This window comes from Acomys minous, assembly GCF_964271855.1.
Source record: "Acomys minous genome assembly, chromosome: 13".
Classification (NCBI taxonomy): domain Eukaryota; kingdom Metazoa; phylum Chordata; class Mammalia; order Rodentia; family Muridae; genus Acomys; species Acomys minous.
The window spans coordinates 102090522-102103462 of record NC_140495.1 but is presented as its reverse complement, the minus strand read 5'-3'; the positions used below and the strand labels follow the sequence as shown (position 1 = coordinate 102103462).

Here is a 12941-nt window from a genome sequence, read left to right as displayed (position 1 = left end):
GGAAAGAGCCAAGGCACAGTCACAGTGAGACCAAAGTGAAACAAATCTCAACTCTGTAAAACAAGGTTAGTGCCTGATGTCTAGGACTGATGTCCATCCCTCTGCTCTGCCATCCCCAGTGCATGCAGCTTGGCTTGAGTCTCAGGCCAGCTGTGCTCCTTACCTGCTGCTGTCTTTGGTGCTCAGCCTATAGCACTTGCATCTCTAGTATGCTGGGGTCTTCACTGCCCTGGGGTGCATCCTCACCAATGGCTTCCCTGGCCTCTCCTCAGGGACTCTGACCCTAACACATGGTGCAAAGCCTCAACTTCTCCCCATGAACTCCTTCCTGACCTCAGAACCAGAAGAACTCAGGGGACTTAAACATTCCCAAGTCCCACTGTCAGCACAAGGTACAGCTGTGGCTCCCCTTGCAGCTTCTATGTCCTTGATCCTAAGGAGACACTTTCCAAAAGACCTCACCTCAGTGCTGCTGCTCCACTCTAGGTCACAGCTGATTCCTCAGCCCCAGCTGACCAGTATCAATTGTCCCAGCAAGGCAAGGGTTTCACCTTAGTGGCGCTGTCTCCTGTTACTCACAGCCCCAGCCAGCCAGAACCACATACTCTTAATATAAAACTATCACACAAGGGTGTCAACAGAATCTTTGCTTCTTCTTTTTTTTTCCCAGAGCTGAGGACCAAACCCAGGGCCTTGCGCTTGCTAGGCAAGCGCTCTACCACTGAGCTAAATCCTCAACCCCTTTGCTTCCTTCTAAACCTTCGCAAGCCTGGCCTCTATCATCTGCATTGTTCTCAACATTGTGTTCCAAGATCCCACAGTGTAGCTTGCCGGGCTCTGAGCACACGGCTTTTCTACTGAAGGTCCCACAAACAGCATGGCCAGGTCTGTCACAGCATCTCATCACTCTGGCTCTAGTTTGTCTTACTAGGATTTATTTCAGCCTGCAGCTCTCAGGTCACATTCCATCACTGATGGGAAGCCGTGGAGCAGCAACGCTTACTGGCTTGCTCCTTGTGGCTGGCTCTGCCCACTTTCTTGTTCAGATAAGGACCACATGTCCAGGGACGGCACTGTCCACAGTAAGTTGCCCCCTCCCACAGCAATAAATCAAGAAAAGGTCCCCACACACTTACCTACAGGCAATCTAATGGAGGCCTTTTCTCAACTGTGATTTTTCTTCCAAAATAACTATAGCTTGTGTCAGTTGAGGGAAAGAGGAAAGGAGGAGCGTACGAACTTGATTCTTTTTTTCAACATGGAAATCTTTTGGGGTGAGTTGGACTGAAGAACAGGATCTCACCCTGTAGCTCTGGGTAGCCTGAAACTTATTAGGTAAGAAGCCTGTAGCTCAGGCTAGCCTCAAACTTGTGGCCAACCTTCTGTCTCAGCCTCCCTAATGCTGCGATTACAGCAATCTTGATTATGCATTTGGTCTGTCTACCTTCTGGTTTGAAGAGTCCTTTGAGACTTTGGGGGCCCAGAGGAGGTGAGATGGATTGCCTTATGGAGGTTTGCTCTTTTCTCACTTCTCACTTCCACAAAGGGATATAGACGCAGAAGTCTGAAGGGGTTTGAATGCTTTGCCTGCCACATCTGCTACAAATAAGATTCTTTAAACTTGGAAAATAGACTATTGCCCCTCATTGTTTTATGACCCATGGACTTAGCAGAATTGGTTGTGTTTTAGTATGTTCCTCTGGTGTGTTTTCCATGTATCTAAAGGGTTCATTTTCTCATCATCTGTCTACTGAGAAGTTTCTGTGTGGTAGGGCCTTTTGAGGAGGTGGGGACCAAAGCAAACCTCTCCAGTGTGCCCATTGGTTATCAGTGAGTAGAAGGCACATCTACTTAGCAGCTAGTGATAGGTCAGGGGAGGGGATAGACTGGGTAACGGAATGGGAAGGCAATGTGGCTGTTTAGGCAGAAGGGGCAGAGAAGGCGTTTCTGAGCGGAGTTGTGAATCCAGCAGTGTAGTCCAAGACCTATAAGGAAGTCAAACCGGCCGCACGCCCTTCTGAGATCAGATTGGGCCTGGTGGAAAGTGATGGACAGGGACGAGAGCGGAAGAGGGTGTCATCACAGGCTCACTAGGGCCTACCTAGTTAAGCAATAGAAGTTTTGAGGCCGGTGCTGCAAGTAAGGTTAAAGTCTTGCAATGTCAAAGGTGGGGGGTTTGGTCATTGTCTGGTCTTAGGTTGTGAGAAATGGGCTGCTGTTTAGACAGGAAGTAGCAGTTGCCTTTGGAAAGCTAGTAGGATCCAAACAGCATTCCTTGAAGGGGCTGAATGGAGAGTAGGAGCGAATCCATGAGAGAGGAGTGATGCAGTGCTGTCTGTCTCATTCCCCAGAGGCTAATGACCTCATAACTGTGGCCTCTAAGGGGCTGTTTGGTGACCTCACAGAGCACAGACTCAGGGAATATATCTCCTTCATTGAATAATATTCCCAGGAATAATGGGAGAATTGTCCTGTCCCCATTCTTTTTTTTTTTTAATTTTTAAAATTTATTTATTCAGATTACAACTCAGTTGTTATCCCATCACTTATACCCTCCCGTTCCTCCCTCCCGCTTTCACCCTATTCCCCTCCCCTAGATAGGTTCTTGCTAGGGAGCCAGGGCTGCCCTGGAATTCCCAACCCTTTTGCCACAGCCTTCTGAGTGCTGGGATGACAGGCTTGTGCCTGTTTTCTTTATACATAACACGTGTTGTTTTGATTCCAGTTTGTTTGTTTGTTTAATTTGCTTCCCGTGCACACAGATTCTTTAATTATGACTTTAATGATCATACTGCATTTTCTTAGGTGAATGGGCCATACTTTATTTCATCAGTTCTTATATTAGGCTTCTTCTAAATATGGAAATGTTTATCATGTTGTTGTTGTTGTTTTTTTTTTAACAATAAAAAGGTCAAAATTGATTTTAAGTCAGCTGGGTCCAGGATTTGGAGGCATTCTTATCTCGTGACCTCACTACCATGACGTTCTTGATAAATACAGCGCAGTGGCTCTCAGCCACTTTGGGAGTTGCATACATTATAGTTCATAAGAAAGTAACAAAATTCCAGTTAGGAAGTAGCAATGAAATAACTTCCTGGTTGTGGTCACCACAACATGAGGATTAGGAAGTATAGAGGAAGAGATTCTTTATTGCTATGTGATAACTTCAGAGAGATGTGCCCTAGCTTTGTGACTGTCACTCCCATCAGCATCCCTTACTGGCTGCAGCCACCCACTCCAGCTGCAGCTCCTCCCCTGGCCCATGGAGCCTGGTGCCTCAGGGATCCCCACCAGTTGTCCTAATGTTCGGGAGGCAGAGCAGGTTGTTTCCACAGGTTACCGAGCGTGTCCTCCGGGGAAGACCTCCACCAGCCGGCTTCTTTCCTGTGTCCTGGAACCCTTGAGTACGCCAACTCCTAACGTATGGTCAGGTGTAGGGTTGAGCCCAGCTGAGGCTCATAGCTGCCTTCCTGGAAGCTGTCACACATGCTGGGCAGCAGGTCACTCTGCAGAATCCAACTTGGCTTATTTCCAGGTCCCTGCTGTCTGTACCTGTAGCTGATGTCATGGCCTCTATGAGCCCAGTTTTTCTATGGGACCACTGCTGTTGGTTTCTGGTCAGTACAAGACACAGGCACAGGCCATCATCTAGGTCGTCCACACAGCAGTGTTAGGTGGTGTCTGAAACCATGTCTCCCTTGCAGCCTGGACCGTCTTGGTACTGCAGATGTTCTGCAGGACAGTAGCTCTGCTTCCTTCTCCAGCCAGCAGGCACTGCTAAGCTCCCACTGTGTGTACCCTTTAGAAGGGACAGGTAGGAGGCAGGCTGCCCCACCCAAGGCTTCACTTCCTGTGCAGCCAGCCTGGTGAAGTGTATTGAAGTGATGGGAGTTGGGCACAAGTTAGCAGTCAGACACAGCAGGTATGGGAAGTCCCAGAATATAGGCTGTCTGGCTTGACTGGCCCTGGCCTTGTGGGTAGCTGAGGCAGCTCCAGTCATGGCCTGTGTCCCTGCCTTCCACTCTTGTGGCCCCTTTCTTGCTCTCACTCTGCACCAGAGCCTGCAGCTACTTGTTTCTGGGCACCCGAGGAGCTCCCCCCACCCCCCACCCCCCAGTCACTGCTTCTTACCTCTGCCATTGATCTTCAATGCCTCCTCCATTCTTCTCACAGATGACCACTCTTCCTGGTTCTAGGAGCTTGGAGAAGCTCTCAAACTTCTCTTCGCCTCAGCTTTCTTGTTGTAAAGTGGAGATTCCAGATAAGGAATTACAGTGCTGTACTCATGCTGGTGACATTATCCCCTACTCTTACCTTGAGCCACTATAACACTGCAGCACCTTTTCCTCAGAAAGAGGGGCCCAACAAGAGCCCAGCAGTCCCCAACCTTTGCCCCACCCGCTAGGATGGCACCTGCAGAATCCCCTGGCAGTTTCCTGAGCCCTTTGAGCTCTGATCTGGGCCTCAGGTGAGAGCTCCTGTGAACCTCTGCACACTTTGTGCTTAGCCATCAGCCTGAGTTCACTTTTCTTTGGCAGTTTGGAAACAACTGGAGAATGTGCTTTCCACTAGAGCCCAGAGTACAGTCGGAAAGACTAATCTGTATTCCAAGTTCCGTTTAGCAGCCAGGGTTTTCTGCATTCTTTTGCAAGCATAGGGAAACCTCCCACTGCCCCATTTATGAGTCAGGAACACATGCAGGTCCTTGTCTCATGGCCACAAGAGGCCTTCCAGCAGCCTTAGCCAGGAAGCCGACTCCTCCCCTGCCTACCCTGTCACCAGCACTGTTCTGTCCATCCCCAGCCTAAAGGATTTCTTCTCACCTTGGTTTTCTTAAGGAAGTGTGGCCACTGGGAAGATGCTTCTTGCCTCACAGAGAGTGGCCGTAGCCTGTGATCACAGTTGCTTCTCTGCTTCACAGGTGGCCATGCCTGGCTCTTCTACTCACCAAGCTGGGCTTTGGTTTCCTGGTGAGCTGGACTCCTGCCCTAGTTCATCCCCCAAGCCCTGTAACAGTCTGACCTCAGTATAGGTCAGAGGTGGGTCTCCCTGTGCCCTGCTCCCCAGCTCAAATGGATCATGGGAGGTGTTAGTCGGGGTCTGAGAGATAGCTCAGGATTACAACTCCAGCCTTGTATGACAAGTCCTGGGTTTGATTCCCAACCCTACAAAATAAGTTACTGATTAATTTTTTTTTTAAAGCCAGGAATGGTAGTACATGCCTGTAATCGCAGTGCTTGTAGCAGCAAGAGGATCTAGAGTTTAGGCCAGGCTGCGTAACTTAGCAAGTCTCTGATTAAAAGAAAAGAAAAAGAAAGAAAGAAAAGCTGGGGACATACCTCAGTGGTAGAGTGCTCACCTACTATGTGCAAGCCCTGTGTTCAGACCCCAGCACTGCACAAAAACAAAACTTTCCAACACTCCACAAGTAGTCTCCAGTCCTGTGTTCAGTGTACCCCCTCTCCCCATGTCTAGCACTGGCTGCTCAAACCAGACATGGCTACAACTACCAGGCCTAAGTGTCTCCCTCAGAAGAGACTGAGTGAGTTGGGGTAAGACCCAGGCTTCATAGCTGTGTGCCTTGAGCTTCTTTCCTGGATGGATGAAGCTTGAGCCTGTGTCCCCTCACAGCTTTGATGGGCAAGCGAGGCTACTCTTGGTTTTCACTCTTTTCATTTAAGTGTGATGGACCCGTCCTGTCTCTACTCTGCTGACGGAGCAGAGGTACATGGCTGGCAGCAGTGTGAGCTATGGAAGGGAAGGGAGGGTGAATGCTGTAGAAAGGGTGAAGGAGCCACGAGCCTCTACCTCTACCTCTCAGGAAGGCTTCATGGCTTCCAGCAAGAAGCCCCATTGCCAAGAGAGCCTGGGCCCAAGCACTGTGACCAAAACCCAGGCCTATGAGGCAATTCTACCACAGGGTTTAGCAAGTCACGATTCCTGATAGTGAGTAGGGTCTGCCTTTGGAGCTAATAGGGGTTCCCAGTAATATGTGGGCACTGAGTCTACATGACAGTTTTCAGGGTGGGCAAGGTGAGGGGTCACTGTATACCCACTGCTTTATGTAATAAGGCCACATTCTTAAGTCAGCTATGGTAAATCCAAAATAAAAAATAAAAAAAAGAATCACTTCCAAAACTGCATCCCACAACCCAGTGCTCAGAGCTCTTGTCCAGAGCCTCCTGGAGCTGTTGGGTCAATATCTGCAGAGCTGCTTGTCAGTTTTTGCCAATTTTGCAGCCATGAAGAAGGGACCACCTGCCTTCCCATGGGCACCCTGAGCAGCCCACACACTCACTTCCAACCTACTTCTTGTTTCCCCAGAACCTCCAGTGGGCCCGTGATGTGTTGCTAGGCAGCAGTATCCCATGGCAACAACTGCAGCACATGCCGGCACAGGGGCTCTTCTGCGAGAGGAACAAGACCAATTTCTTCAACGTGAGTACTTTGTCTTGTTGATCTCTGTGGCTGTTTGCTGCCACTGTTTCTCACTAAAGCTGTGTAAATCGACCCCCTGGTCAGGTGTTTGCAGAGCCTCAAGTTTGTAGCATCCTCTGGGCAGACAGGGGGATACAGTCAAGAGAATTCAAAACTGATATGGGGCTGTGGTTTCTGAGTGACTTCTAGCAAGTCACTACTCCCTCTGGGCACTAGGGAGAGGCATGGATGAGTTCTGTGTGTCCAATAGGGCCCTGAGTGTTCAGGGGCCAGATGGGCAATTGAAGGGACTTCAGGCTTATACTTCCGGAACAGGTCCACTTCCTGTGTGATCTTGGGCATGGAGGAGATTCTCACTTAGGCTAACTCTCCTGCTTGAAAAATAAGTTTTTCTGAGGCTGGGCCTTCAGTGCCCTCCCAATTAGTCTTACCATTCCATGTGAGTGGAGAGCAGTATTCATGGATAAGACGTCGTCTGCTTTCCAGAGCTGCCCTTATCTGTCTCCTAAAAGCATTTGCCTTCCTCACCACCTGCCAGGCGGGCCTTCGCACATGTACTCTGCTCTACCCAGGGACAGTGGGTCATCTCTCCTCTCTACCTCTAGTCTACTTCTTCTCCGTCCTCTGCGCTCCTTCCAGCCTGGCTGCTCCCAGCTGGGTGGCCTTGAAATGCTACATCACCCTTTTAATTTTGGCTTCTTCTGTATTTCCTCTGATTTCTTGATAGGCAGAGAGAAACTTAAGGTTTGCCTGCAAAGGTACTGACAGGCAGGAGGCCTGTGGCAGAGGCAGCTTTTAAAGGTGCAAGGCTGTCTGTCAGGCTCTCTCTGAGAGCTAGCCAAGTGGTAAGAGTGTCCAGCTCCACGGCTCATCCTGTCTCCCAAGCTGTAACTCAAGTCTTGAACCCTGTATTTATCTGTGCTCTCTATATTGTCATTTATAGGCAGATAGTAGGTGTCATTGGTACTCAAACTACACAGTACTAATAGATTTGCTGGGGCGGGGGTGGGGGTAGGGGAAGCACCTACGTACCCTCTTTGCCCAGACCATAGCCTGCTGCACAGCAAGAACGGTTCTTTGTCCCCTGTGTGTCCTTCCAGACCTTTCATAGAGTGTTCATCCTATTTATCATTTATTGTAGTGCTGGGGATCAAAGCCAAGACTTTGCTCAGGCTATGCTAGTATTGTACCCATGATCTCCATCCCCTGCCTGGGATAGATAAGGTCTTGCCATATTTAGCCCAGGCTGGCCTCCACTTGCTACTGTAGCTTCTGAGTGCTGGAGTTGCAGGTATGGTCTCTTGTATCCAGCCCATGCCTTTTGGGCTGTTTTCATGAGTCAGGGATTCTACCTCAGGCTGGTTTCAGACTCACTGAGTAGTTAGAGATGACCTTATTAAGATGTTCAGGCCTCAACCTCCCCAAGTGCTGGGCTTCTAGGCCTTCATCACCATGCCAGCCTTGGATGACCATTGTCACCCATGGGTAGATGGTTAGATTATTCCCAGTCTTCTGTTGCTACAAACCGCACTCCAGATAGTGTACATTTGTGGGAGCCCATTTATAAGATAGGGCCTAGAAACTAAATAGAAAGACTTGTTTTAGTTTTATCCTGCCTAGGCTAAAATATTTGGGGTACTTTTAAAGTACCCATAGCTACCACTCTCAGAGATCTGCCCACACCCCTACTCTTACATTCATGCTTTTTTTTCTCAAGACTTAGTCAGTTCATCAGTATTGTTAACATTTTTGGATCTTGTACTTTTAAGGTATTCATGTGTATCTGTGGTACCTGTGTGGGGCCGCATGTGCCACCGTATGCTTTCCATGGCTTGTGAACATAAGTCAGGACAACACTGTGGAGCCAATTCTTTGCTTCTTCCTTTGTGTTGGGCTCTGGAGATCAAGTTCAGGTTGTTCAGAGCCATTTGGGGTGGAGGTTGGGGAACAGGGTGGTACATAGTTCATTCTGGCCTCAAAATCATGATTCTCCCACCTAGACGTCCTGAGTGACTGTTTTTTAGTGAGGTGAAACAAACCTCTTACCACATTTCATTTCTGTGGGTGAGATAATATATTAACTGTTCAAATTCTTTTTCCTGTTTTTCCTGTAGTGCTGGGCATTGAACCTGGGACCTCACACATGTAGGGAAGCTTGTTACCACCAAGTTCTGTCCTTGATTCAACAGTTGTAGCTTTTACAGTTTTTGTTCTTGTTCATTGTTCTGTTGGATTATCAGTTCTTCTCCTATTGATTTAGGAGAACACTATATACTAATTAAGTGGGTCCTTTTGCAATCCTATTTTTCTGCAGTTGAGTTAGAAACAAGCAAGTTGTTTAATGTTTTGAGCTGTTGGGTTACTCACCTCCTACAGTGGAGTCCATTACTTGGCTTGAAAAGTAACTGTAGGATCCCAGGTGTGGTGTTCATGCCTGTAATTCTCTCCGTAGAAGGCTGAGACAGGACTGTCCAGGCGAGTGCGACACAGGGAGTCTTTGTCTGAAACAAAGAAGGCTAACTCTAGGAACCAAGTTAGATAATGGTGTACTACCTGTTACTCAGAATTTGGCACATGATAGGTACTCGGGAAAATAATTTACTTCTTCCCCTTCCTTCTCTACTACTGATACTTTGATCTCTTAAAGACAGTACAGGACTATGGCAAGGTGAGGCTGAGTCCATGTCTTCCTCAAAAGTGAGTCCTTAAAGTCATCACTCAGCCAGGTGCTACAGCCTCTTTGCCAGCATGTTCATGCCCTACAGGTCTTCCAGAAAGTGAGTCTTGCCCAAACAAAGGCGGGTCCCTGGATTCTACCAGAATGAGACTCAATCCCCTGTGAGCCTGGTGTATATGGCATTCCTCCTTGGCCACTTCTGATGTCTTCAACTCTAGCCTTTTAGACTTGGTGCCTAGCATGGCAAGCAGGAAAACCTTAACCCCCTTGATGACTACCCAGGTACTGTATCAGAGCTGCTCCTGTGAGCACACCTATGTTATTTTTTTTAATAGGCATGTTTGTAGATGTGACTGTGTCACCAGTGTATATGTCTTTTAACAACTTGTTGTTTATTTTACTGACACTAAATCTTGGAGAAGTTTTCAGACGTCCTTGCAGTTGCTGCGGCTCCTGGGCTCTCCAGGCCCCTGCCCAACACTTCTTGCCATGCCAGACACCAGGCTTACCTTAAGACAGCAGAGGAGGCCAAGGAGGAATCCCACACATACCAAGCATACAATTCTCCTAGCCCTCTTCAGTGAATGTGCCAGGAGGCCCAGTGCTTTCATTGTTGTTGTGCACTGTATGGTCTGAGTCTCCTGGTCTGGACCAGCCTGGCCTAGAGGAGATACTCACTGCATAAGTGATTGGAAGTTGACTCTGTCCTTTCTTTTCATGGATGGCCTCTAAGCACAGCCAGCTAGCCCATTGAGTGCTGATACTGTGGGGGATGAGATACAGGAGGTTTGCCCTAAAGCACCTATACATATCTTTGTTCAAGGCCTTTACAGGATGCTGAAGATCATGAAGGAAGTACAGACTAGAAAGAGAGACCAGGACTAGAGCATTTTGGGGGCAGTTCTTTGGGCCTTCCCTGAAGCAGCTGACTGAGCCTTCCTGGGAAATATGACAAGGCCAGGGAAGGAAGTAGGTTCTAAAGGACATGGAGAAGTGGAACCTGAGGCACCAATGCCTGATGTCCTGATAGGGATTCCTGCCCACAGCTAGCTGGCCCCCACAGTGGTGCAGCAAAGCATGCCGCGTGGCTGAGGGGGAGAGGGATGAGCTTGGTGCAGATGCAGTCACAGTTGCACATAGAGATGGAAGAGCATTACCAGAGAGCATAGCTTCCTGCCTTACCCTCTTCCTGCCGCCCTACTCTGGTCACTGAAAAAAATGTCTGTTCATGGGCTAGTAAGATGGCTCAGTTGGTATCTTGGTTTGCTTTCCATTGCTGTGATAAAGACCATAACCAACTAAATAGGGAAGAACTAATTATTTTATCTCTCAGGTTATACAATTATATGGAAGTTGGGTCCATAAAGCAAAGGCATGGAGGGGTGCTGTTTACTGTCTTGCCCCCCATGACTTCCTCAGCCTGTTTTCCTATACCACACAATACCACCTGTCCAAGGGTGCCTTCCACATCATTAATTAATCAAGAAAATGCCATACAGACACTTAATCTGATGGAAGCATTTCCTTAATTGAGAAAATAACTCTAGCTTCTGTCAAACTGACAAAAACAAAAAACAAAAAAAAAACCAAAAAAACCTAACCAGGATATTGATCCTCTGTCTATGTGACACACCAATATATTACTATTAAGCCATAACTTTCCATTTTTTTAAAGAAGCTTATATTACTATTATTATTACTATTATATTATAATCTAAAACACTTTAAAAGTTTTTGTTTGTTTTGTTTTTTAAGACAGGGTTTCTCTGTGTAGCCTTGGCTGTCCTGGACTTGCTTTGTAGACCAGGCTGGCCTCAAACTCACAAAAATCCTCCTTCCTCTGCCTTCCCAAGTGCTTGGATTACAGGTGTGCACCACTGTGCCTGGCACATTTTATAACTTTTAGAAGTCCTACAGTTTTGCCCAACAGTGGTGGCACACACTCTTTAATCCCAACACTTGGGAGGCAGAGATGAGTGAATCTCTGAGTTCAAGGCCAGCCTGGTCTTCAGAGAAAGTTCCAGAGCAAGGGAGGGAAAAGTCCCACATTCTTTAAAAATTCAAACAACTTAAATGATCAGTCTCTAAATATCCTAAGTCTCTGAAAGTCCAAAGTCTCTCAACTGTGGGTTCCTGTAAAATAAAAATAAGTTAAGTACTTTTTTTTTTCCAAGAGGGGAGAAGCAGGTATAGTCACAATCTGAACAAAGCAAAATCAACATCCAGCAATGTAAATCAAATGTTGTCTGTCATCCAGTGTCCTGCATCTAGTAGTCACTCATGATCTGGGCTCCACTCTCAGTCTCTTCCTTTCACAGCACAGGAAGCTTGGCTTAAACTGCCTCCACTCTATACCTGCTACTGTCCTTCATGGTTGTTCCATGGTCCTGGCATCTCCACTATGCTAGGGCCTCCAACTAGGGCTGCACCTTCACCAGTGTCTTTTTCTGGCCTCTCTCAGTGCCAAGGCTCAGCTGCTTTCCATGACCCCTTAACCCTGCAGGTCTCAGTAACACTGAGTTGAGCTGCCAACTTTGAAATGTAGCTTTGATCAGTCTGCACCACAACTTCTGGGTGATGACCTTGAGGATATATTTCCCAGAAGATGTTGCCTCAGGTATGCTGACCTCTTTTTAATCACAGATGACTTTTTAGCCCCAGCTAACCAATGTCGATTTTTCTCAATAAAACAAAAGAAAGAACCAGTTCCTGAAAATTGTCCCTTAACCTCTACATACACTTCATTGCATGTGCATACCTATACTCACATACACACATACATGTACATACATGTACTCCCACAGCAATAATTTTTAATGGGAAGGGTCTTGTTCTTGAGGCTGAGTCAGGAACAGATCAGAGCTCCTAGGTTGGAGCTTCTGCAGCAGGAGGCTAATGCCTAGCTGAAGGCCCTTGTTTCCCTACCTTTTATACCCAGCACAACAGTCTAGTCTGTGTCCAAGTAGAGGTGGCGTTCTTGGGCACTCCTGGTCAGCGCCCAGCTTGGCACTGTTGTACTGCCTTCTGCAGGGTCTAGAGGAACTGACAAAAAGCATATAGCCGTGCACTCAGGGGTAGGGGGCAGACTGATGCTGGGCCTGCTGATAATATGATAAGGCCCTGACTTAAACAGTGCCAGGCCAGGGATATGGCAGAGTAGAGCAAGGAGCAGGGCTGTCCTTGCCTGAAGAAGAGGTGTCCAGGAAAGCACAGGCCAAATCAGGTGACAGGTGATGCTAGGGTGTTGTTTCTGGGTGCCCAGAAGCTTCCTGCACTTTCTGTGCAAACATGTTCACCTCTGGGCAGGCGGGCAGGCAGGCAGGCCTGCGTGGGCTGAAACCAAGCTGTTCTGTCCAGGGTGAGCATCTCTCCCTATCTTGTAGCTGATTCTGAAGTGTTCCCATAGTAACAGAGCCAGAGATGGCTCTTTCATCTTCCCCAAAAATGTTTGCTTATTTTAGCAGACTGGGTTTTTTCCCAGTTTTAACCCAGTTTCTAGTCTTTCTGAAAGAAGCAAACGGTACTGCAGGTGGGCAGCAGATACATCCCCACAAAAAGCATTAAGAAAAGCTTAGATTTGGGGTAGAGGTAGACTTAGCTCCTGGCCATCCTACCCCTTTGGCCTCCCACAGGCCCAAGGCTTTCCTGAAGCAGAGTAGTTCTAACAGGTGGATCCATGAATGTCTGCAGCACTTAGAACATACACAGCCTATCCTTAGGACTAGGATTGACCCACATGGATTCCAAAGACCCTCCACTAATCCCAGAGGCCAGAGATGGTTTCAGAAGGGACAGGACTGAAGTAGGGGGTAGTGGACACACTTGA

The 12941-nt window shown here is 47.8% G+C and overlaps 1 protein-coding gene across 8 annotated transcripts in view; it reads left to right on the top strand.

Moving 5' to 3' along the window:
* The window catches only part of CABIN1 (calcineurin binding protein 1), a 126682-nt gene that overhangs the window by 81817 nt on the left and 31924 nt on the right, over positions 1 to 12941 (top strand). For all 8 annotated transcript variants that reach the window (XM_084753126.1, XM_084753125.1, XM_084753124.1 and 5 more), the window contains one exon: positions 6325 to 6438. In XM_084753126.1, coding sequence (XP_084609252.1) covers positions 6325 to 6438 — 114 coding nt within the window. The remainder of the gene's footprint in view (positions 1 to 6324; positions 6439 to 12941) is intronic.